General features: G+C 41.8%; 2 protein-coding genes across 6 annotated transcripts; one reads left to right on the forward strand and one right to left on the reverse strand.

The window, feature by feature from the left end:
* Positions 1-277: 277 nt before the first annotated feature.
* dab2 (DAB adaptor protein 2) lies at positions 278-10286 on the reverse strand. Of its 4 annotated transcripts, none has more exons than XM_035184713.2 (15): positions 9959-10286; positions 7239-7514; positions 6998-7137; positions 6522-6620; positions 5742-5873; positions 4992-5075; positions 4701-4727; positions 4565-4615; positions 4390-4452; positions 2646-3248; positions 1982-2111; positions 1249-1887; positions 947-1143; positions 761-850; positions 278-677 (listed from the first exon to the last, which is right to left on the reverse strand). In XM_035184713.2, the coding sequence occupies exons 2-14, from the start codon at positions 7381-7383 to the stop codon at positions 779-781; spliced, it is 2382 nt and encodes a 793-aa protein (XP_035040604.1). In that variant the 5' UTR covers positions 7384-7514; positions 9959-10286; the 3' UTR covers positions 278-677; positions 761-778. The 4 variants fall into 4 exon arrangements, with proteins under 4 accessions (XP_035040604.1, XP_035040602.1, XP_035040603.1 ...); XM_035184711.2 differs by having other exon boundaries at positions 761-853; positions 9959-10285; XM_035184712.2 differs by lacking the exon at positions 9959-10286 and adding an exon at positions 8348-9601 and having other exon boundaries at positions 761-853.
* A 6344-nt stretch (positions 10287-16630) lies between these two features.
* c9 (complement component 9) lies at positions 16631-21959 on the forward strand. Of its 2 annotated transcripts, XR_004698883.2 has the most exons (12): positions 16631-16742; positions 16854-16944; positions 18051-18201; positions 18286-18427; positions 18954-19092; positions 19197-19421; positions 19529-19769; positions 19873-19992; positions 20527-20702; positions 21193-21427; positions 21531-21760; positions 21878-21915. XR_004698883.2 is itself a non-coding variant. In XM_035184716.2 (11 exons), the coding sequence occupies exons 1-11, from the start codon at positions 16669-16671 to the stop codon at positions 21686-21688; spliced, it is 1752 nt and encodes a 583-aa protein (XP_035040607.1). In that variant the 5' UTR covers positions 16631-16668; the 3' UTR covers positions 21689-21959. The 2 variants fall into 2 exon arrangements, 1 of the variants encoding a protein (XP_035040607.1); XM_035184716.2 differs by having other exon boundaries at positions 21531-21959.
* Positions 21960-22777: the final 818 nt, after the last annotated feature.

A 22777-nucleotide genomic window follows, 5' to 3' on the forward strand; every position in this document is an offset into this window, starting at 1 on the left:
AGTTTCATGTATTTAGTTCATTCCAGGTCCTCATTTCAATTGTATATGAATGTGCTTGACACATTTCTGCACTTTTAATATAAATTGGATTCAAATTTGCAAATTGTTTTACATTGTCGCTTACATTACACTTGCTGATACCATGTAGGGGCGTAACATCTTTGGCCATCATTAAATAGTATATCTGCCTGATAGCTGAAGCCCAAGTGGACGGCACTTAGCAGCTGAATCACTCTCAATCTGAGGAAGACAATGAAGTTGTCAACACTTTACAGCATCATGGTTGAATTATTTTTATTTCTTTAATACACACAGCTTCAGCAGTGAGCCTCTTTTGACATATATTTTCACACACACACACACACACACACACACACACACACACACACACACACACACACACACACACACACACACACACACACACACACACACACACACACACACACACACACACACACACACACACACACACACACACACACACACACACACACCTTGTTTCTATCTTCAGCAGATCATGACACAACATTTACTTCTCAGATCAGTGGTCTTCAAAAATAAGGGCACTACTGATTGGACAGACATGAAACATCAGGGAAAAGAGTTTGTTGGATTGTCTCGGGCAGATTGTCCCAAAGGTGGGACGTGAAGATCTCCGTTTTCCATTTAATCCTCTGTAAGAAAAGAAAGGAAAACTGTGAAAATTGTCAGCAACTAAAGCAGATGAAGTGAGATATGAAGTTAAGAAAACACTTACCTGGGAATAAAGTTGAGGTCAAGCAAAGGGGTTTCCAAAGGGATCCCCAAAAGCAGCTGTTGAACCAGATGTCTGACCAACAGTGGCAGTCTGCTGTAAGATGAATTAAACATGACACATGAAAACATAATTACTGCAAGCTGCTTGTTATGGTGTAAATATGTTTCTACGTGTATATCTCCGTACCATAGTTACAGGCGGCCCTCCGAACAGACTCGGGTTTGGAGACCCAAATGCTTCATCGAACATGTCCTGATTGAGGCCTTGTCCCTGGGCTGGTGCGGAGTTATTTGAGATGGAGGCAGAGGAGAAGGCATCGAGGAGGCCAGCGTTAAAGCTTGGAGCTGGAGCTGCAGCAGGAGCAGGAGCAGGTTTGGGGAAATCTGAGCAAACACATTACAACAGAGGACAAAATTAGAGACAAATCTCAGGGTCATTCAAACACCAACTCGTAAAGTTGATCTCCATGTATTATGCCGCTGGTTTACCATTAACTGCTGACATTTGATGGATATCAAAGTCATCATGATCTGCAACATCCTGAACCAGGCCCACTTTATTGGAAAAGTATTGATCGAAAGACCCTGGCTCACTGCTGATGGGGGCCGGAGCAGAGTTGGTCCCGAGCTCCCCTTTCCTCGCTGGGATGGCTGGAGGCTTGGCAATCTGGAAGTCCTTGAACATGTCCTTTCCACACTTCTTCTCTTTATCTCCGAGAGGGTCCAAAGCTGTGAAGGCGCTGTTCTCTACCTTTGGAGGGGCCTCTTTTACCGGGGGCCTGGGAGGGGGGCGCGACGGACCTTGCTGCTCGCCCATCGCCGCGAACTGGCCTGCGTGGAAAGGATTGGTCATTGCAGGCTGACCCCAACCTGGAGCTCCGAGTTGGCCAGGTGGTGGAGGCTGGCCCCAGGCGTGGGGCGGGACGCCAAACTGAGATGGCACCGGCTGGCCCCAGGCTGTGGGTGGTATGGGTAGACCACCGAAGGCCGACGGCTGTGGGAAGTTAGGCAGAGGGCCTGGAGCGGTCACTCCTGGCATGGGGAACATGGAGGGCGCTGCAGTGGGGGCTCCCCACATGCCTGCAGCAGGGATGCTTGTGATAGCTGGAGGACTTAGATGAAGATTCCCTGAATGAGGAAAGAACCGAATATAGAAATTAAGGGGGAATGAAAAATAAAGCCTGGGAAATAAATTTGCATAAGTTGCCCTCTTGTGTGTTACCCAGGGCAGCTAAGGAGGAGGGAGCGGAGTTGGCAGGTGCACTGCTGAAAAAGTCACTTGGGGCAGATGAACCCTCAGATGGAGCAGGAGCAGCAAACAGCTCTGCTCCAAACAGGTCACTGGATGCAGACTAGTCCCATAAAATACAACACAAATATGAAGCAACATGGCAAATATACATGGTTACTCATAAACCACAGTAACAAATACTTTACTATAAATATGTACATGTCAGAAATAGATACTATCTACCTGAAAACTGATACAAATGCATGCTTTTTCACTCACCAGTGCTTTTTTCACTGTAGCATGAATGTTAGAAAAGTGATTGTGAGCAGAGGAAACAGAGAGAAGTTGATTCAAAGTTAAAGTGTCATTCACCAAAGCCAGTTAGAGAAGCACGTGACAACCTGAGCATGCATGAAGACAGAACGGATCCAAACAACGAGTCCCCTAACCGCAGGTCAAAATTACAGGCCTTGCATCTTATGGAAACCCAATGCATTCTCCAGCATAACACGTCCTGTCTGACACCAGTGCATCACCCAAATGCTCAGTGAGAGATGTTAGCAACTATTATTATTGTTCTCTGGAAAAAAAAAAGTACAGACACTCCATTTTCAGGCATCGCACATGCAGCTATACTTCATCTACGGAATTTCACCTTTCCACTCCGTCGACCTCGTCCGGCCTTAGAGCTCTGCGGAGGCGGGCTTATGACAACTGAGTCCTTGCTATGAGTCACAGGGGGTTGCGGGTGAGGAGTAACGCCATTAGTGACGGGCAAAGTGTTCGAAGATGAGTCAAAAAAGGGGTTTTTGGTCGAGAGGACTCCAGAGTCATTTCCGTCCATCATGGTAGTAGTGCTGCCTTGAGATATTTTGCCCCCTAGTGGCCACTGTCCGTTACTGAGAGCAAGGATCATATTCTTGCTGGTTAACCCATTCATCTGCTGACTAAGGTGTTCAGAGTTTCCATTCGAAGGACCGTTAATAATTGTCTGACTAGTGCCGCCAGCAGTGCCGTTTAGGTGACGGCTGGAGAGGAACACCTGGGGATTATCAGGTGATTTAGAGAGGGGGTCGTCTTTGAAAGGGTCACTGTCTGGAGTTGGGAAATAACCAAATGTGGAGGAAAAGGGATTCTCTGTCTGGGACGACAGCCCATGGTCAGGATCATAGGACGTTACAAAGGGGCTTCCCTTTATGCAATTCTGATTGCTGTCAACTTCAGCGGAAAAGTCCAGCAAGAGAATATCATTTGAGTCCTGGTTAACATGTGAGGGACAGTGGGAGAGAAAAAAAAGGATTTATAAATCATGTCTGCAAAAAAGAGGTAAACATATGTGTTAACACAATGAAAAGCGAATCACATGGTGTGAGAGGATGTGGAGATTTAAACCTGCTACCTGAATATTTCATACAAGTTTTAAATTGAAATTGATGGAATGGAATTTACTTTCTTCCAACTTGGAAAATGAAGTGACCGAATACTGTCGAAAACAGCAAGGTAGTCAGCACTAGCAACTTGACCTTAAAAGGGATAGTTCACCCAAAAATTTAAATCACCACTATGCCAATAGAGGGGTGGGTGAAGTGTTTGAGTCCACAAAATACCATTGCAGCCAAATCCAATACAATTGAAGTAAATAGTATACTTAAAGGATGCGAGTAATTTTAACACCTCTGCAAAAAAGAAAACTGGGCCACGTGTGCTATTTAACAACTGAACTATCCCTTTAAAACTCAAGCCAGAGCGCTGTCACAACAGTGCTGAAAAAGCAATACCAGTATTGACCTGAGGGGGTCACCAAATTCAACAAACATATTCAGTTTTAAGCTGCTTTCAGACAAACACTGAACTCCGGAGAAAGTCCAGAGCCCTTTTTGGCAGACCTTCTCCAGAGTTCATGTCTGAAAACAGCTTTCAATTCAACTTGTAGCAGCTTTAAAAGGTTTGATGAACAACAATGAGATTGGTAAACATGAAGAATAAACTCAATTCTTAAGAGAGTTGTTTGCCCTAATCCTAAAATTGACAATTTATACATAAAAATTATGTTTAACACAAAACTTAGATCTTTTAAGAATTGAGTTTACACACACACACACACACACACAGACACACACAAAAGAATGATCTGCTGAGGTTATTCAGTGGAGCACGTAGCAAAACAGATTTCTACCATTGCACTTACTGTATCAATATTATTACTTATTTTCTGCTTGCCAAAAACTCTTGCTATAGAGAAAACACTGGATAAAAAGCCTATTGTAATGATTCAGATGTGTTAAAAGAACACACAGTAAGTACAAGACTGTAAATACACAGCCACACAACACTGACTAAGTATAATTCCACTACGCGGTGGATAAAGGGGACATTTGACACTGTGGCACCACACTTACATTTGGAGCCTGGATGTCTGGGGGGGTTGACATGGCTCCAAAAAGGACAAGCTGCTCCACTGGCTGGATGTCAAAAAAGAAACAGAAACATACTGTATTTATCCAGCTACTAAAACCACCATAACAGTGATATGTTACTCCATGCTGGGCTTTAAAACAGAGCAGGAACTCTTACTTGGGTAGTTTTTACTTGACTATCCATATTTAACAAGGCATCATTTCCATTCTGAAACAAAACAGAGACAAAATGAGGGTTGAATTAAGGGAGAGAGAAACTATTTGAAGAAAACCAAGTGCTTCCAAATGCTTACCTCAACTACCGCAGAGCCATTTTCACCCTGTAAACACAAGTAGACTGTTAATGATTGTACTTTTCTTAATTTCCTGAGCCGTGTGTCATTCATGTCGTCTCATGGGAAGATGTGATTCCCTGAGAGAGCACAGAGAGGCAGTGTTGAGGTATATACAGTGTTTCCTGTCAGTCCTCCCACATGAACACATAAAAGCTTTTCAGAAAGAAAATGTTCTCACTGTCCAACTCTTGAAAAAGGAAAAAAAGCAACTTTTTCCAGTTTGAAGTGAAAAGCTCCCGAGCCGCTCACCTTCTGTGAGGCCTCTGCCTCCTTCTTCCTGATGTTGAAGATGACCTGGAAGAGATCTTTGAGGTCAATCACCAGCGGCTCTGCCTGTTGTGGTTGAAAATAACAGACAGCACAGAGTGAAACGCCTGTGACGGAGTGGGAAAACATGATATTGTGTTGTTTTTTGTATATGGAGAAACTATGGTGAGTCCTTCTCAAAACAGTTCAACATTATAGAATCACTTTTTGTTGTTTTTGTGGTGGGCTGTTATTTTTTTCCTACATTACTTGTCGGTTATTTTAGAGGTCTGTTAAACAACTTCTTTAGACACAAGTTCACAATTTTGTGATTTCGTGATTGTTGTTGCCAGTTGCAGGTCAGTCCGTCTGTGTCTCAGTCAAATATGGTGAAATTAAAACAAATTCTAAGTTTGACCCAGTTGCTCAGTCACTGTCCCACCCCCACTGACTACTACCGAGCTCTGGTCGCCTGTTAAGGGAGGAAAGCATTACATTCGTGTGAGTAAGAGAGGGAATTTCGTTTTGTAGAATTCATTTATGTGTGTGTGCCTAAGTTTGTGCATAGGCGTAGGTGCTGTTTTTTCCCCCCTTTGTTTCCTTTTCCTTTTCCCCTCTTGCGTTTCCTCCCATTTTTCCTTCTTCCTTCCCCCGACCTTTTTTTATAATAATCAGAAGAGTCCTGTCAGAGGGGTGTTGCAGTGTCCCAGGTCAGCAGAGTTTGTCGGCTGTGTGTTTGTCACTGAGTGTTACCTGTTGTCCAGTCTTGATGGCGAAGAACTGATGCTGTCCCTCGGCACCACACACATATCCAAACGCCCTGTTGTCCGTCACATCTCTGGCGATGAAGGAGATCTTGTTCACCACTTGCTCTTGTTCAATCACCTGTGTGAGGACATAGTATCAGGACTGTGCCCCCTGTCTGAGTCTTTGTACGTGAACCTCTGTACTGTAGGAATAACAGAATCGGATGCATGTCCTGGGAATATTTGTCTTAGCATAATAACTCCTAGAAGAACTAACTGCAGGTTTACACCATCGTTGACTTGACAGATACTTTGTGTGTAATAATCAAACGCTAATTTGATTTCTGAATTACTAACTTTTTATACAGGCATATAGTTAGAACTTGTGCTATACAAATAAATCCGACAAGAGTTGGTCATATTGAGACGCAGCCATGAGGTCAGTGAGACTAACTAAGCGTCTCCTATCAGACAAGCTGGACAATGCTACTACTAGGTGTTGTGTAGCATGATGTGTGGCTTTAACTCAATTGGTTTTATCTGTATAAATAGTGTTGAAAATACAGATGAATGCTAATTTGAAGCACCACAGTTCTATCACTGAATGAATACTCTTTATTTTATCTTGCATGGCAGCACAGAACATTGCTGATAATTTTGTTAAGGTTTCACTTTATATATTAGCTTTTATGCATAACTTGTGGCAGGACTTTTAAGCACTGCAAATAAAATCTCACGATCTCCAGTGGAGGATCTGGGAGACATGGAGGGAAACGGTCAGACTCACCCCTGACTTCTCATCAATGATCTTTATTCCCGACATGGAAATGTTGATCCAGATCCTCTGTTTGTGTTTACCCTGGGACCGTGCAGCTACTGCCATGCCCTGGAATAAAAAGGGTTTTTAAAACACTTATAAGCAAACCAAGCATGAGAAGATTTGAAGTGCTGTAAGTTCCTGCACAGTGTCGCCCTCTGCAGGAAGCACACATCATCAGCAATCATGGTGTAAATGTGGAAAGCAGGCGTGGAATTGAATCAGCCAAAATTTGAAGAAAACAGTGCCTAAGAAGCCATGACACATTTTTCAAATGCAGGTAACAGTAGCACATGTGCATGTTTTTCTAATTGACGATGATACCCTCCAAACAGATGCCACGATTAACTGAAAACATCACAGACACCACCTTTAAATAAACATTCTCCTCATACTCTTAAGAATCTAAAAGCTAGTAGATCAATGTCTCAGGTCTCAGGCTGCACCTTAAGTTTCATCATGGAGTCCTGGCACATCTTGTCTCCCCGGGCCTCTGGGATGTCATCGATGCCGATCAGTTTGGCCTTGTACCTCACGCCATCCCCTTGAAACCTGCCCAGCAGGTACTCATCGGTCTTCTCTGGAACTGTAAAAAAGAAAAAAATCAAGACAAGTAGGATTTGTGTCGGATCTTAGTTTAAAATAGAAGAAGGTATGATCATGAGCGTGTTTTCTTTCACCATTCACCTTTCTTCTTCTCTCTCTTGAACGGGACCTTGGATGCGGCCGTTGCAGGGGAGGCCGGCGGAGTGTTGGAGGTCGAGCCTGCGGATGGGGAGGTGGCGCCGGCATCGGCAGGGATGGGCACGCTGTTCGCCACCTCTGCTGACATGGCGGGGAGTGAGTCTCACTGGACGAGTGGACGGTCAGGCGAGGTAGAGCAGACAGAGGCGTTCAGGGGCAGCAAGGTCAAAGGGAGCAGATGACTCTCAACACCCACACATGCTTCTCTTTTTTATTTGTCTGGAGGAGAAAAAAAGTGAAGTGGGGACAGTGTGTGAAGTGTGGAAGAAAAAGGAGAATACGCGTGGTTAATACGCAATAATTCCTGGTGTTGGACTGTAAATAACTATAATTAAAATACTTTGTTTGTGATGTGCAGCTAATTTTCTCACAATCATATTCCTTTAATAATCCACAGTAAACATTTACAACCACAGAAACATCCTTCAGAGGGAGAAGCATAACAGAACTCATGACCAATAAAACATCATGGCCTCATGTGGACACAAGCACAGAAAACCCACACTTTAACCCAGCTTTATACAAGCTGTGCAAGTTGTTCAGCCTCGTAAAAGGAGCAAACTTCCCGAAATACGGTGACCTCCTCATAAATGTACATGAATCACATCACTGAACTTTTTATTTATCTTACATGGAATAAGTCAGTATCACTGTAGATGCGAGGGATGAACAAAGGAAAACACATTTTGCAATCATCCTGCCACATCATGTGATGCATTACCCCGTAAAAATCCAGTGAGCTGTGCAAGCTGTGGCTCGAACAAGCAACTTGCTAATCAAATGTATCTGCACATCCACAATAATATCATCAATTTAAGTGACGGCCACAAAAGTATGTGCAGGAAAGTCGAGGCACTGTCACAGATTCACCTACTTCTTCCCAGCTGCGATAAAACCAACAATATTGATACTTCATTGTCACCATTTGCTCACTTCATAAATTAAACCATCACAATAAAATGCTGACAATCACACAAATTCAGTCCGACCAAAACAAGCCACAAAACGAGTCCTGCTCTGCACAACCAGTGCACTATGTGGGACGTACATACCTTTAGCACCACATCCACCGGCTACACTGGCTCAACTACCGGTGGAATGAGGCTGGGAGTACTGTAGGACGAGACCAAAGGTTGTCAGTGGGCAAAGGTTGAGCAATTACCTGAGGTTAATCTTACGCTAGCAAAGCAAGAGATCCCGTGATGTCCAGCTAACTATAAACAGAAATTGGAGCCTTGGGAACGATCATTTACTCATAATGTTGTACTTATCAAGCCGCCTTAGAGCTCTCATTGTACTGGGCACAATGGTGACGTGGAATCATGAGAAAGTGCAAATGCACCTGTGTGATCGTGCAAATTCTGGATTGTTTTCCTCTAAAGACAGAACAACTGTCAAAAACACAGTGGTTGGTCATGATGGAATGAATCCAGCAGGAAATTAATTTGAGCTATAAAGGAAATGAGAGCTGAACAGGATGAGATAACACGTGTGAACTTTCAGGTCACCGAGTGCGTCCCAGTTAGGTTGCATACTAGGAGTATACAAGTATGCAGGAACTGTAAATTCAAAACCAAGGCTGAAGAGATAATGTGTCTTGAAATGTTTGTTGTAATCGAGAAATCACCTTTTTTTTTTTTTTTTTAAATCGCTGTTTTTAAGAGGATTGCATCACAAGAGCTACTGTACAGCTGAGTTGTAAAACAATAAAAGCTTAATTTTATCTTCCGGTGCCAGTTTTGAAGTGAAGGAGGGAAGCAGTGTAATCTCAGGGCAAGATCCCCATGGTGACATTTAAATCCCTGCCAGGCTCTGATGCTGGTTTTTTTTTTTGCTGTGCAAGCAAGCAGGAAAAAACAAGACCCTAAACACTTGTTGATGCTCCATTTACACAATCAGGACACATGACTGCACTCGTCCAGTCACCGCCGTGGTGTCAGAGTCCCCCTCACTGGAGGAAAAAGGGCTAATAAAAATGGCAAAGCGTCAGCACTTCATTGCAGATTTTAGTTAAAAGGGTTACATTTTAACAAGAGGCCGTCCCAGCTCCCGCATTAAGGTTTGTTTGTTTGACAGCATCCAGTCAGTGTCAGAAAAAAGAAAGAAACTCTAAAAAAGGCACAGGAACAAGCGTGAATTCGTATTTGTCAGCAGAATGGCTGCAGAGCAAGAGGCAGAAATGTCACAATCCAGGGCCGTCAGGAAACGTAAACTAGTGCACATCTGGAGGAAATCAGGGAATGACTCAGTCTGCAAGTGAATGAGATGGTGAAATACCACAGGCCCACTGTGAACAGAGAGCATGCCAACACTTTCACACTGAACACAACTGGAACAGCAGCAGATGCACAATTCAAAACTCACTTGAAATCACAAGTGTAAGAAGATTTAAAAAAGGGGGAAAAAACGTTATTTGGCAGAAGCGGTGATTTCAAATGGCAAACTCACTGGAAATTGTTTGTTATTTCTGCAGAGAGCTGAGTCACAAATGAGACAGAAACAGCGAATAAAGTTTGAATGATGCGCCGCGGTGAAGTTGGTTTCGAGGCTGAAACTCCACTTTTCTCAAACTTACGTGCGAGTTTCACTGCGGATCTCGCACGCGCAACGCGAATGAATCTTAACTTTACGCACGGATGGAAAACACAACGCAAACACGGTACCTGTGTGAATGCGCGCAGAGGAGGGATGGTGGAATCCTGCTCGTCCGTCCGTGGGACTCGCTGCTGTGGCTTTATTTTGTGTGTGGTTCCCGTGATGCCTCCGCGGCCCCCGGTGCGAAATGAGCAACAACAAAAAAAACGAATCAAAGCCAGCTTCGGGAAAAACGAAGCCGGAGTCAGATGTTTTCCGCTCAATGCAGCGGACAGAAAGCAGAGACTGCTGCTGAGAGCTGCCCGGGTTAACCCCTTCACTCCCTGACGCACACAGCCAACTCACAGTCCGCACATTTCCACTGGGAGAGGGGCGGTCTCTTCACGTGGAAGAAAACATCACCAGTCCGGCTGAATTTAAGTGGGTCATGAACAATTCCAAAAAAACATACAGCACAACTCTTTGACAATAGTGGTCTGTTCTCTATCCTCTACATCACACACACACACACACACACACACACACACACACACCACAGAATGATTTTTTTCTTTGGTGGCCAGGAGCTGTTCCTTTGGTTTGGATGAATCCATTGGGTGATGTAAGATTTGCAATTGTTGACTTGTCACTGGAGACGTGGGCCACTTCAGGTAATGAAGTGGTGTTCTTGTGCAAAATGAATGTTAGCCCTAAAGGGATGGTTCACCCAAAAATGAAAATTCGCTCATTAGCTACTCCCCACTGTGCCGATGGAGGGTTGGGTGAAGTGTTTGAGTCCAAAAAACACTTTTGGGAGTTTTAGGTGTGAACAGAGTTGCAGCCAAATCCAATACAATTGAAGTAAATGGCGACCAATTCTTCAAATGAAAAAAAAACACAGAAAAAAAACGGTTGGTCCTGTGGTGTCATCCAAGTGTCCGGAAGCCCCGACTCGAAATTCACACCATGTGTTTAGCCTAAATCTCCTAAACGTGGTGTAAATGATCCTTTAAGTAATCCTAAGTACTTAACCTCTTTACATAAAGGTTTTATTGATGTATCTATGCATAGCAAACTGAGACTCATGTCACTTAATGAAGTATTCTTAATTTAAATAATGACAGGGAGTAAACTCCCTACATAATAAAAAATATATACTCATGTAAAGTTTAAATACCTGAAAAATGTACTTAAGTGCTGTAACTGTTACTTAAGTGCTGTAACTGTAACCTCTGCTTTTTTGGCAAGCATGTGGGCCATGTGGTAAATGGAGGATGGCCCAAATAGCACAAAACAAATCTGGGCCACCTTTGGCACCTTTGTGGTTGACATGCGGTATTGCTTTGGCTTACTTGCGGCCCAGATCTGGCAAACAGGAGCGGACCGCCCAAGTGCCATCACTCCCTGTGGTATGTGGGCCGGGTGACAGTGTGGCAGTGTGGGCCCGATCTCCTTCCGTTTTGTGTTTGCCATGTGCCAATGTGATCAATTTGAGTTTGGGTGTTTTATTTCTCCAGTAGAATTTGCTTGTTATGAAGTTTGGTAATCAAACATATTAGTGGTGGGCTGGGTCTGAATAGAATAGTTGATTTTTGGCAATACGAAGATTAGTTAGAAAACAGTAAGCCAGATACATATTTCCCTCATATTGGTGGAGGCCTAATTCAGAGTGGTTATTCATCATTCATTTGAAATATGTCAATGTTATGTTTCCATTTTGTCACTGCTGCTCTCAATTGGCCAAAAAATTATTTACTGCAGCTTTAATTTTCAATTAATCAAGTCCCTTCTCCCCAGCCAAATGGGAGTATAAGGTGAAAGTCGTCCGCTTTCATTGTTATTGTTTTTTGAAACAAAATATCTTTCAGTATAACTTTTATTTAAAATGAAATATGAGACTTCATTTGAAACATGTGGTTGTCGTTTGTGAAAGCAGCAGAAGGTAGAAAATGGGCTTGACTCAGATGAAGCAAAGACCCTTTGTTGCTCAATGAGCGTAGCCAAATTTTCTTCTCTCAGTAATAAATGTAAATCTATGACTATATCCTTCCTCCTCCACAGCACTGGGTGACATTCAAATTGGAAAACTAAAACAAGGGTAACAGCTAAACATGGAGTTCAACAAGTATCTTTAAATGAAATGTAGGAGTGAGGGGACAGAAGAACCTAAGCGAGGGAGGAAAGCTCCCCTTTTGCTGACACATCTCTTTTTGAAAGAGCAGGCTCTACATTTCCTCTGCCGCGAACTCGTCCTGCTACAGTCAACTGATGGCTGAAAATGGGTCATCAACTTCCTCTATATAAACGTCCATTTTACCATTTACCACGCCATGAAATGAATGGGCCATGTAATGACAGTTTTTATATTTGCTGTTCTAAACACCAGGTGCCGTTTAATAATGACTTTCCCAGGAGGAAAAATCCTCAGGTCACACAGGAAGTGTTTTGTGTCGCGTTTGCTGAAGCACCAATGGATGTTTATTCAGGATAATGATGAGATGAAGTGTGTGGTTTGTGTTAGCAGGGGTTGGCACGCTTTATCGACAGAAAATACAAAAGGACACACACAAGACCCGTATGTAAAAGCTAGAGTAAACATAAACACTGAGATGTGCCCCGACATGAGTAGTGATGTCAATGAGGCCTCTTCCTGTGAACTGGTTTCACTTCTCTAAATGTGCGTGTATCGCAATGAATTACAGAGGACTTTAAAATGACTAATGCTAACTTAATCCCAAGATGCCAGCTGATGTTGTGGTGTGTTTTGTTCAATTAATGAAATGTGTGTATATTATTACTGACATCGTGAGGAGCAACAGAATCCTTCATAAGACAAAAAGATATAAGGCCTTAACTTCTTCTTCTCATATACTCAGATTTAGGATTTTATTTATTGTTATACATATATATGTATGTGTATCTATAATAATAAAAACAACAATAATGATACAGTAATAATATCTTTATTTATAGAGCACTTAAATAAAAAAAGGGATACAATGCATTTCAAATAAAAACACACAAGTAAAAATACATACAAAATATTTTAAAAAACAAATAAAAACACTAAACGTGAGACAGAAATTTAAGCATGACCTCCCAACACACAACACATTAAACCATAATTAGGTTAAATCATGGGAGGCGGTAGGATAAATGTACGTTTTGAGCTTGGATTCAAAGGAAGCTACTGACTCAGCCTGCAGTATTTCTTCAAACTCATCTCACAAGCTCTGTACCTCTTAGTATTTAACCAAAAATTATAAGAAATGAGCATGAATGTTTTTATTTCACAGACGACATCTCTGCCACCATATGTCAACCTGTTGATGCCGTAGAACTGAAACCGTCACAGAGCCGGCCAGCCACAACTTGACAGCGGCCACATGTAACAATCCCATCTTCAACCCAGACCCTCGTCATATTCACATAGTTCTGGCACCTCAGAGACGGCAAAGTGATGATTTTCTTTGGGCAAACAAAAACCCTTAATGTGTGATTGTTAAAGAGATGAACAGTGTGTTGTGGGATGAGAGTTAAGAAACGAGAGGGATTGGGACAGAGGAAGGACGTTCTTCCTGGCTTTGTATCCTGCGTTCTGCTGACAGAGGCTGGTTTTGTTGGAGATGAGCCCCACAGAAACCAGATAATTCACAAGATGAGAGAATCTGTTTTCCCCTACAATCACCCACCAAGGGAACTATCTTTTACATAGCCTTTTATGGTGTTCTTTGGAAATTCAGTTGTTTCACATGTGTTTATTCATCATATATGTATCATTCGGTGTGAGCAGTGGCCTTCATATACTAATGACAATAACAAAATGTGTTTTCTATTAGTCAGATTTGGAGAATGTTAAAATCTTCCTTTCAGCGATGGGTATCTCTGCTCCGTTGCATGACTGTCCGATGACGTTAAGGTCCCCTGGTTCCTTGTTCTTCTGAATGTGATTCATCGTCTAGATCCGCGCAACTTCCAGCCAAACTGCACATGTGGACACAGGAGGACATGTCGGACATGTTGTACTTACTCATGTGGAATTTGAGTACGGATTTGAGTGTGGATTCTGGGAGGACGGGGAGAAGTTTGGGACTCCCTTCATCAAGAGTCAGATTACAGATGGCACATGAGAGGACTTATTATTATGACAGAATGCTGACGGAGACAATCTAATGGGAAGTGTCCTTTCCCTCGTTTATGACAGGAAGGACACAATCCAAACATAAAGCATTTGGGGCGTGATTCCTGGAACCAGCTGCCACCACAGCCAGAACCTAAGATAGCCACTTATCTCCAGTCCATAATTGAGGTAGTCTTAGATTTTTATCCTCTCTGTTTTTTTAACTCTCAGCTGCCATCACGGCTCTTGTCCGATTCAGTCTAAAAATACAGCATGAAGCAGGAGCGCGAGTGGCGGCGCAGGAAGCAACGTCATCATATTCTGACAAGATTCGTTGGGATGTAGTCTGTAAATTACAGTAAAAAAAAGAGGCTCTGTGAGTGTTTCCACACAGTTCCAACCACCCCCATCCTCCCCCCAAAAAACAGGAAGTCTTTCTAGTCAGGAGAAATATTGGCCAAGCACCTTACCTACCCTCTGGTTTCCTGAGAAAGCTGGGAGGAAACTGCAGAACCTCTTAAAAGTGGTGACTTCAGCACATATTTGTGCCCCTCCAGCGGGCCATGACCACATAGCCCCCAGAACTACCCCATTTCTGCTCGCAGATAGAGCGAAAGAAAGAGGACAGGGCAGGCCCCACATTGACTTTGGAGACATCAGGGAATAGTCCAACTGTGTTTATTTAAGTCAGCAGAAAATACGGGTCAAGAGTATTCTCAGCTTCACACTCTCTCAGATGGATAAAAGCCGACATTTGTCGGCCTGTCCACGCTGCTGCGGTTCTGTATCCACGAATCAGGACTCACCTGAACATGAACAATTAGCTAGTTTGATCATAACCTTAAAAAAAATCCTGACTACATTTAAATCCAGTAATGCCTATGCTGAGAAGTCGTCCTTTCCCTTTTTTTTGTCATTTACACACACACTGCACTCCTTCCTTTTGAAGAACCAACTAGTGCAGACTCAGCAACACCCTCCGAGATCACATGACAGATCATTAGGTGCAACAGTTTAAAACTTCCTGTAAATGACTCAAGGCTTGTTTTGATATATTTACATAAGAAAAGTGTGTTTGACCTGGTACAGAACCGCATTAGTGCAAACACGCAGTCCACTACATGTAGTAATTATAGTCTCTGTGTCTGTGTTTTGCTTCATTCAAGATACATAAATAGTGTGAGACTGGAAGACGTGGACACGAAACACTAATACTAATGGTCTGTTCAATGTTGCCATCTTGTGGACAAAGCATAGCACTTCAGTACGTGCTTTTCTAATCAGTGTCCAAAACCCCTTTCCTGCACGTTACAGTTTCTTTATTATCATTAATGTTGGCAGATAGATCCGTTAAGTACCAGGTTGAGTTCTGACAGTCCTGCCATTCACTTTCCCAACTTCTGATGATGACCTTAATGCACCATGGACAAATCTTGTCAATGTATTACAACAGTCAAAAACTCCCTTTCCTGCAAATATTTGCTCTGCTGTGCGATAAACCAGCCAAAATAATTGCATCATCTGGGGAACACAGAAATGAACAAAGTGTCTGCAATCAAGACAAGTGTTCTTGAACTTAAAACACTCAAACAATACATGAGCTTTGGCTCTGTGTATGAACTGTGTGTATGAATTAAAAGGAACCCCAAATGTTTTGTCAGCTTTTGTGTGACAATCGTCTCCCTGCCTTTCACCCTGTGTATGCTGGGATGCTTTCCAACTTCCCCTGACTCTGAGGAGGACTGAATGCATACAAATATCACACATAAAACTATATAATACTCAAATAATACTTTCCAAAAACTCCAATAATATTTACCATGATATTTACTGCCAAAGATTGCAAGTACCATTGATCAAACTTCTTCAAACTGACTTATATCCCACTCAAGTTGAAGCCTTTTAAAACAAATTCAAATAATTATTATCTATACTGTCAAAATGTATTATCAAGTTGATCAAAATAGATTTAGTATTAAATAAGAAAACTAGAAATCCAGTCTATTATATTTATTTGTAATATGCCCTCAAAATGGTAAAAAAAAATTGTGGTTTCAGTGTCTTAATTTGTTTTAAGAGTTTCAGTAGTTTATGTCCAAGTTTTTTGCAATAGTGCTAATGATTAGGGAGAAGATAAAGTGAATAGGTTTTATTAGTTATTGGTAATCTCAGTTTAGTTTGGATGAATGTATTACCAACTTAATAAAAGTACTTTAACACAAAAAACAAGTTTGGGTTTTTCTAAATTAAGGTTAGAAATCGTGTTAATATAACTTTAACTTGAACAAACTGAATTCACTTGTGTGTTACTCATGGAAGTATAACAGTATTAAACAGTGTAATTAATAATAAAAAAATCTTTTTTTCCTGCAGATAAATCTAAATTAAAAAAACTTGCAGGGTCAATGATAACAGATGAATCATCACTTTTACGTAATATTAAGTTTATGAAGAGGCTTCGCTGTGAAAAACAAAACATAGAGGCTGGATGAGCAAAACGTTTTACTTCAAACAAACACTGAACTTCCAAACACTGACTCAATGTCACTGTGGCTGAAATCCAAACTATTGACTTTCCAGACAACAGCGTGGTCCTTCGACAGTTGGATAATCATTGACAGAGCAGCAGCTTAAAAGAGAACAGACGCTCAACACCATTTATCTTTTCAAAGGTTCATCATGAGGACTGAGGTCGCCCTCCAGCTGGGCTTCTGTGGCCTGTGTCTGACTCTGGCACTTCTTGGAGAAGGAATGTATGTATATGTCCTGCTTCGTTTGAGCCTGAACATATGAGACATATGAGGATGTTGTTTTTTAATCAAACTGTGGATCTTAGTTCTTTGTATCTCATGTGTGTATTTCAGGGCAGTGGAGCTTCCTGATCCACCAGCAGTGAATTGTAGATGGGGTATCTGGTCACAGTGGAGTGCATGTGATCCGTGCACAAAAACCAGGGTGAGATCATTTGAAACACTTTTGATGCCAGTGATTGCAAAACTCAAGTCTGAACTTAGTGTAATAAGAGAAGTCTACCAGCGAGTATGTAACAAACAGGTTAGGGGTTAACCCTAACCCCGAAAAATATTTATATTTATTTATTTATTTACTAGCCTTTATTCAACCAGGTTAGTGCCATTGGAGTAGAAATATCTCTTTGACAAGGGAAACCTGGTCAAGTATAACAACACAAATAAATAAATGTTAAGGTTTTAATAGCTTAGTATTTCTGTATGTTATGCCACATAAATAAGGCAGAAGCTAAATCTAGAGAAAAGTAAGTAACACCAGAGGTTATTTGATGAGGTTAAATTATATTTGAATCTTGATTTTTAATAAAATTGTATTTAAATATTAGAGTTTTCTTCCCTTTCACATAGTATGTCTTATCTTTGGGCCTCTCTAACCGAGGATGACAGAGCATAGAGTAAAGTTAAAGGAAGGTTATCTAAAGCCACCTCATATTTATGTTATAATACTGAGTCCCCTGTTCTCTATTGCAGTATTCGTAGGATCCAAGGTTGGGTTAATAAGCTAGATACATAACAACTGAATGAAAGTAGGCTATAAATAATAATATTCCTGTGAGAGGGCACTCTGACTTCCTTGGAGACGGATAGAGAAGACACAATAATGGTTTATTTGGTTTAATTGGTCCAATAGAGTAGCTCCACTTAAAGCCTAATGGTATGTAGCCAGTCTGGCCACCGTGGCATGGACAGGTCAGATTTGGTCGTGGCAATACAACTATGAACTTGTTAACTTTCTGTCCACCTCATCAGCCTGGTCTCCCTGATACATCTGGAATTGAGAATAAATACTTTGCTTAAGACGTCATCCATCTTCAGAAAATACTTCAGTCCTTCTGCCAGCAAGATTCCCCTCACTGTCTGGACGAGAAGCTAAAGAAAAACCAACCCATAGTGTTTTCTCTGGGCCCTTTGTACAAAACCTGTAACAATGATCAAAAATAGGAAATGCATAAAATCAACGTTTACAACATCTGTTATACAGTTTGTCAATGACCCTTCATATTTCAAACCATTCTTCTCTCAACGCCACAGAGACGTTCTCGAACCGTCGAAGTGTTTGGCCAGTTCGGAGGTGAGTCGTGCCAGGGTTCACTCGGGGACAGGGAGCAATGTACAACAGATACTAAATGTGCTCGACCACCGCCCCCTCAGTGCTTGGACTCAGAGTTCCAGTGTGAGACAGGTACTTGTACTCTACCTACAGTAGATCTCTCTTTGTTATATTAGACCGCATCAATTTAACCCCCATCTGATCTCATCTCAACAGGTCCTTGCATTAACAAGAGACTAATGTGCAATGGAGACTATGACTGTGAGGATGGATCAGATGAGGACTGTGATCCTGTTCGCAAACCATGTGGGACGAGAGTCGTTGAAAACAATGAGCAAGGCAGAACTGCAGGATACGGGTAAGAGCGAGTTATTGTTATTTAGGATCTAGCAAGAATCAGTTAATAAAAGAAGATATATTCATTTCTCTACTAGATTGGAACTCGGTGGAGTTCATATCTCCAACAGTCCCATTATGAGACCACATTCAATACATGAGATCCAGATTTTTATTCTGATTGGCAACAAATTGTACATAATCATAAATATTTGTCCCCTTAACATGAGTTACTTTTTCATTGAGATCCATTAATTATTAAGACATATCAAGGAAAATGTTGAAAAACAATGTGAAAAAATCTCTGATCTGGATCTGTACCACAATTGTATGGGTTCTTTCCTGACCTATACCACATCCACACATTTTAATGGTAATCTGACAAATAGTTTTTGCATAATCTTGCTTAAAAAAAAGCAGACAGGGGTGAAAACATAACTTCCTTAGCGGAGGTAAAAATTCAAACTATTCCTTTGAGTACAAGTAGAAGAATGTGTGCTCCTCAAACTCCTCACTGTCTGAAAGTGGCTGTTCTGTCCATAATCCAGAATCAACATCTTGGGTGCAGATCCTCGTATGAACCCCTTCAACAATGACAACTTCAACGGAAGATGTCAAGTAGTGAGGAATCCAAACACTCAGCAGTATGACAGGCTTCCATGGAATGTTGGTGTGCTGGACTATCAGGTGAGCCGCAACTATTTTTCCTATGAGGATGTATTAACTACATCTATGTGCTTTAAATGGTGATGAATATAATGGCAGTGATGGTTCTAAAACTGTTTTTCCAGACTCTGGCTGAGGAGACTGTTTCTAGGGAAATCTACGAAGACACACACAGCCTTCTGAGGGAAATACTGAAAGAGATGACGGTGAAATTGGATGCTGGACTTTCCTTCAAATTCAGTGCGAGTGAGGAGTCCATGTCCAAATCGCAATCCACCAAGGTGAAGTTAGATTACAACTACGAGAAGAAAACTATGATAAAGGAGGTCACAGAGTACAGCACCATTAAGGTAAATGAAATAATTCACAGAGCAGTTTATAGCAGTTCAGCACCATTAACCAAACTAGAGAAGGACACAATGCTTTATTCATGAATAACTCTGTCCTACACGCTCAGAACAAGAGCTTCATGCGGGTGAAAGGCCGAGTACAGCTGAGCACCTACAGGCTGCGCTCTCGTGACTTCAAAGTGGCCGATGAATTCCTTGCGCACGTCGAGTCTTTACCCTTGGAGTATGAGAAGGGTATTTACTTTGCCTTCATGGAAGACTACGGAACCCACTACACAAAAAACGGGAGGTCTGGCGGCGAATACGAGTTGATCTATGTCCTCAACCAGGACACCATCAAGGCAAAAAGTAAGCGTGTTTTCAAATCCTCAGCTCATTTTTATGTAGTGAAACTTGATAAAGTGATAAAAATGTGATAAGTGCTCGTCTTTACTTTTTTGAATCCTTGCAGATCTGACGGAGAGAACGATTCAAGAGTGCGTCAAAATAGGCATCTCAGCAGATTTTGGAGAAGATACAAAAGGAAACGTTAACAGAGACAAGTGTGATGACGTGACTAAGAAAGAAGAAGGTCTGCTTCCCCTGTTCCTCACGATTACACGCTGGATTACAGCATAGGATTTTCAAGCCTGTTTTAGTACAATACTTGCAGACCATATGTACACTGTAAAAAAAAAATCTCGTAATCATTCCTCCTGTCCACATTGGTATGAAACAATGCCTTAGCAAAATAACCCTATGAAATCCACAGGCCCTGTTGTAAAGTTGAAACAAGATTAATGCAAGGCTTCAATAGTGTCTGAGTTGGAAAAATGTTATGGGTATAATGTAGATGACTGTGTGTAGGGTTTGGTACTTTGGTTTTATCTCGCCGAAGCTTTTGCTGTGTCCCATGATAGACCCTAACCCTGACCCAGCAAAAAATATCTGTCAGGAGAAACACAAAGATGGAATTTTATAACTTTGGTACGCTGGTTAGAAGAAAGACTTGTAAAAATCTACTTTCCTAAGAGGACACAGACACTGTGACGAGTTTATGTACAGTTTTACACAAATGTATCAATAGTTCCAAGTCACTAAAAGTTGCTCTGCTCCTGGCACACAGGAAGTATTCATGGAAAAGCAGTGGTGGACAAGGTGATGACATCAGTCAAAGGAGGCACTCTAGAAAGTGCAGTCACTATGAGAGCTAAATTAAACCAGGATGGGGTGATGGACCTCGCTACGTATCAGAACTGGGCACGGACCGTCGCTGAGGCCCCAGCGCTGCTCAACAGTGAGGTAGGAACCGTTGATCGGCAAACTGTCACGCAATGATGACAATGTTGTGTCTGTCCACCGCTTTGGTCCAGAGGGAAACACGTATTCTTGGTTTCCAGAGGATGGATCGTAATGACTTTGATGAAACTCATATATTAGGTTTTTATTGAAATTTCCCAACAGCTAAGAATTCCATAACATTGAATTCAGATAGTCATGTCCTGCTCAGAGATCATTTGTAAAGCTCTGGGTTGACTCACTTTTCCTCATTGAGGTAAAAACTTTTCTTCTAAATACATGGTCAAAATTATAGGAAATCTGCATGGTATTAGCATTTAGCTCAAACCTGTGCTTCACAGAGCTTCTAGTGAACCAATTCTCCGGAGTTCATGGCTGAAAACGCCTTAAGTCTTATTAAAATCATACAATTTTGTGTTGATGTAATATGTTTTTTTTCTGTCACAGTGTAATGGCAAGTGAACTAAAGCCCATATTCTGTTGTTTTTGGCAGCCAGAGCCCATCTACATGTTGATCCCATTGGAAATGCCTGGTGCTAACTCCAGGATAGCAAACCTGAAGCAGGCCACAGCAGAGTATGTAGCAGAGTATAACGTGTGCAAGTGTAAGCCCTGCCATAACGGAGGTACCCTCGCTCTGCTCGATGGAAAGTGCATGTGTCTGTGCCCTCACCTGTTTGAGGGCATGAGCTGCCAGAATTTCAAGGGCGATAAAGCTCAACACCCAGGTAAGAAGAGGATAAATCAAAGCATTCAGTGTGCCAACATACCAACAAGGCCACTCATAAAGCTTTTTCTTCTTCTGAGTTGATTTGGAAAATGTTTTTGCAGGTACGAGACCAACTGTTAATCAGGAAGGTAACTGGTCGTGCTGGTTGGCCTGGTCCAGTTGTAACGGAGGGAAACGCGCCAGGACCCGCGGCTGCAACACAGACGGGCTCGTGGGAGCTGTGTGCAGGGGCGACACCAACAGTGACGAATTCTGCTGAACAGAAAGATGATCAGTTTCTCACTATCTCTAAAACACACACACACACACACACACACACACACACACACACAACTCTAACCCTAAAATCAAGTCTTAAACCTCACACAAAATATCTTCACTTTGCAAAATCTCCTCACTCTGTAGGGTCTATCCTGAAAATGGACCCCACACACATATAAGTACAGCAACACACACACACACACACACACACACACACACACACACACACACACACACACACATACTCACTCACTCACTCACTCACTCACTCACTCACTCACACACACACACACACACACACACACACACTCTCTCTCTAAGGAGAATTTGGAGAACAGTACCGCCTTGAGGTTGTTAATAGATAATGCAGTTCATATAATGCTGTTTTTGTTATTTGTAGATAGGGTTCATGTTCTTTTGTGATTTGAATGTGAAGTTTCAGTATACAATATAAGTTGTAAATATGTTCACACGTGGATTGGTTTGAAAAAACAATCAAACTAGATGATCCAGTCAACTTAAAAACACAAGCTGTCTGTTTTTAGTACAAATGACACAAATTTAATAAAAGTGCTGATTTCAGTTCCTGTGTCATTTAAGCTCTTCCCACTTCAGTATATTTAGCAACTTCATGGCTCAATAATAATACAATAAATTAATTTAAGAGCAATTTCTCTTTTTCATTCAAGATTCAGCGCTGGCTTTTACACTCCACAGTAACCTGGACAGAAAGAAAACTGTGTGTCTTTCAGCTGCAGCTCTCTGAACATGGTGCAGGCTGCAGTGTGTATTAATGGGCTAATAACTCATCTTTAAAAGCACAGACACATTCCATCTGGCTGTGCCGTGCAAACAAGAACCAGATGAGCAGACGCCGACTGGGTGGAGGGAGAAGTGGATAACTGGAGGACAGAGATCAGAGATTAAGGTGTTAGACGTAAACTCGACATAAAGATCACATTATATGAAGACAGTTTATCTGTTTCCCTTTGTTGGGTGTTGCTGAAAGCTCCTTCACACATGTACGTGTGTTAAAACACATGTTACTCATAAATGCGACAACAGTTTGAATATATGGTGTATCTGG

Source organism: Hippoglossus stenolepis, chromosome 18, assembly GCF_022539355.2.
Source record: "Hippoglossus stenolepis isolate QCI-W04-F060 chromosome 18, HSTE1.2, whole genome shotgun sequence".
Taxonomy (NCBI): domain Eukaryota; kingdom Metazoa; phylum Chordata; class Actinopteri; order Pleuronectiformes; family Pleuronectidae; genus Hippoglossus; species Hippoglossus stenolepis.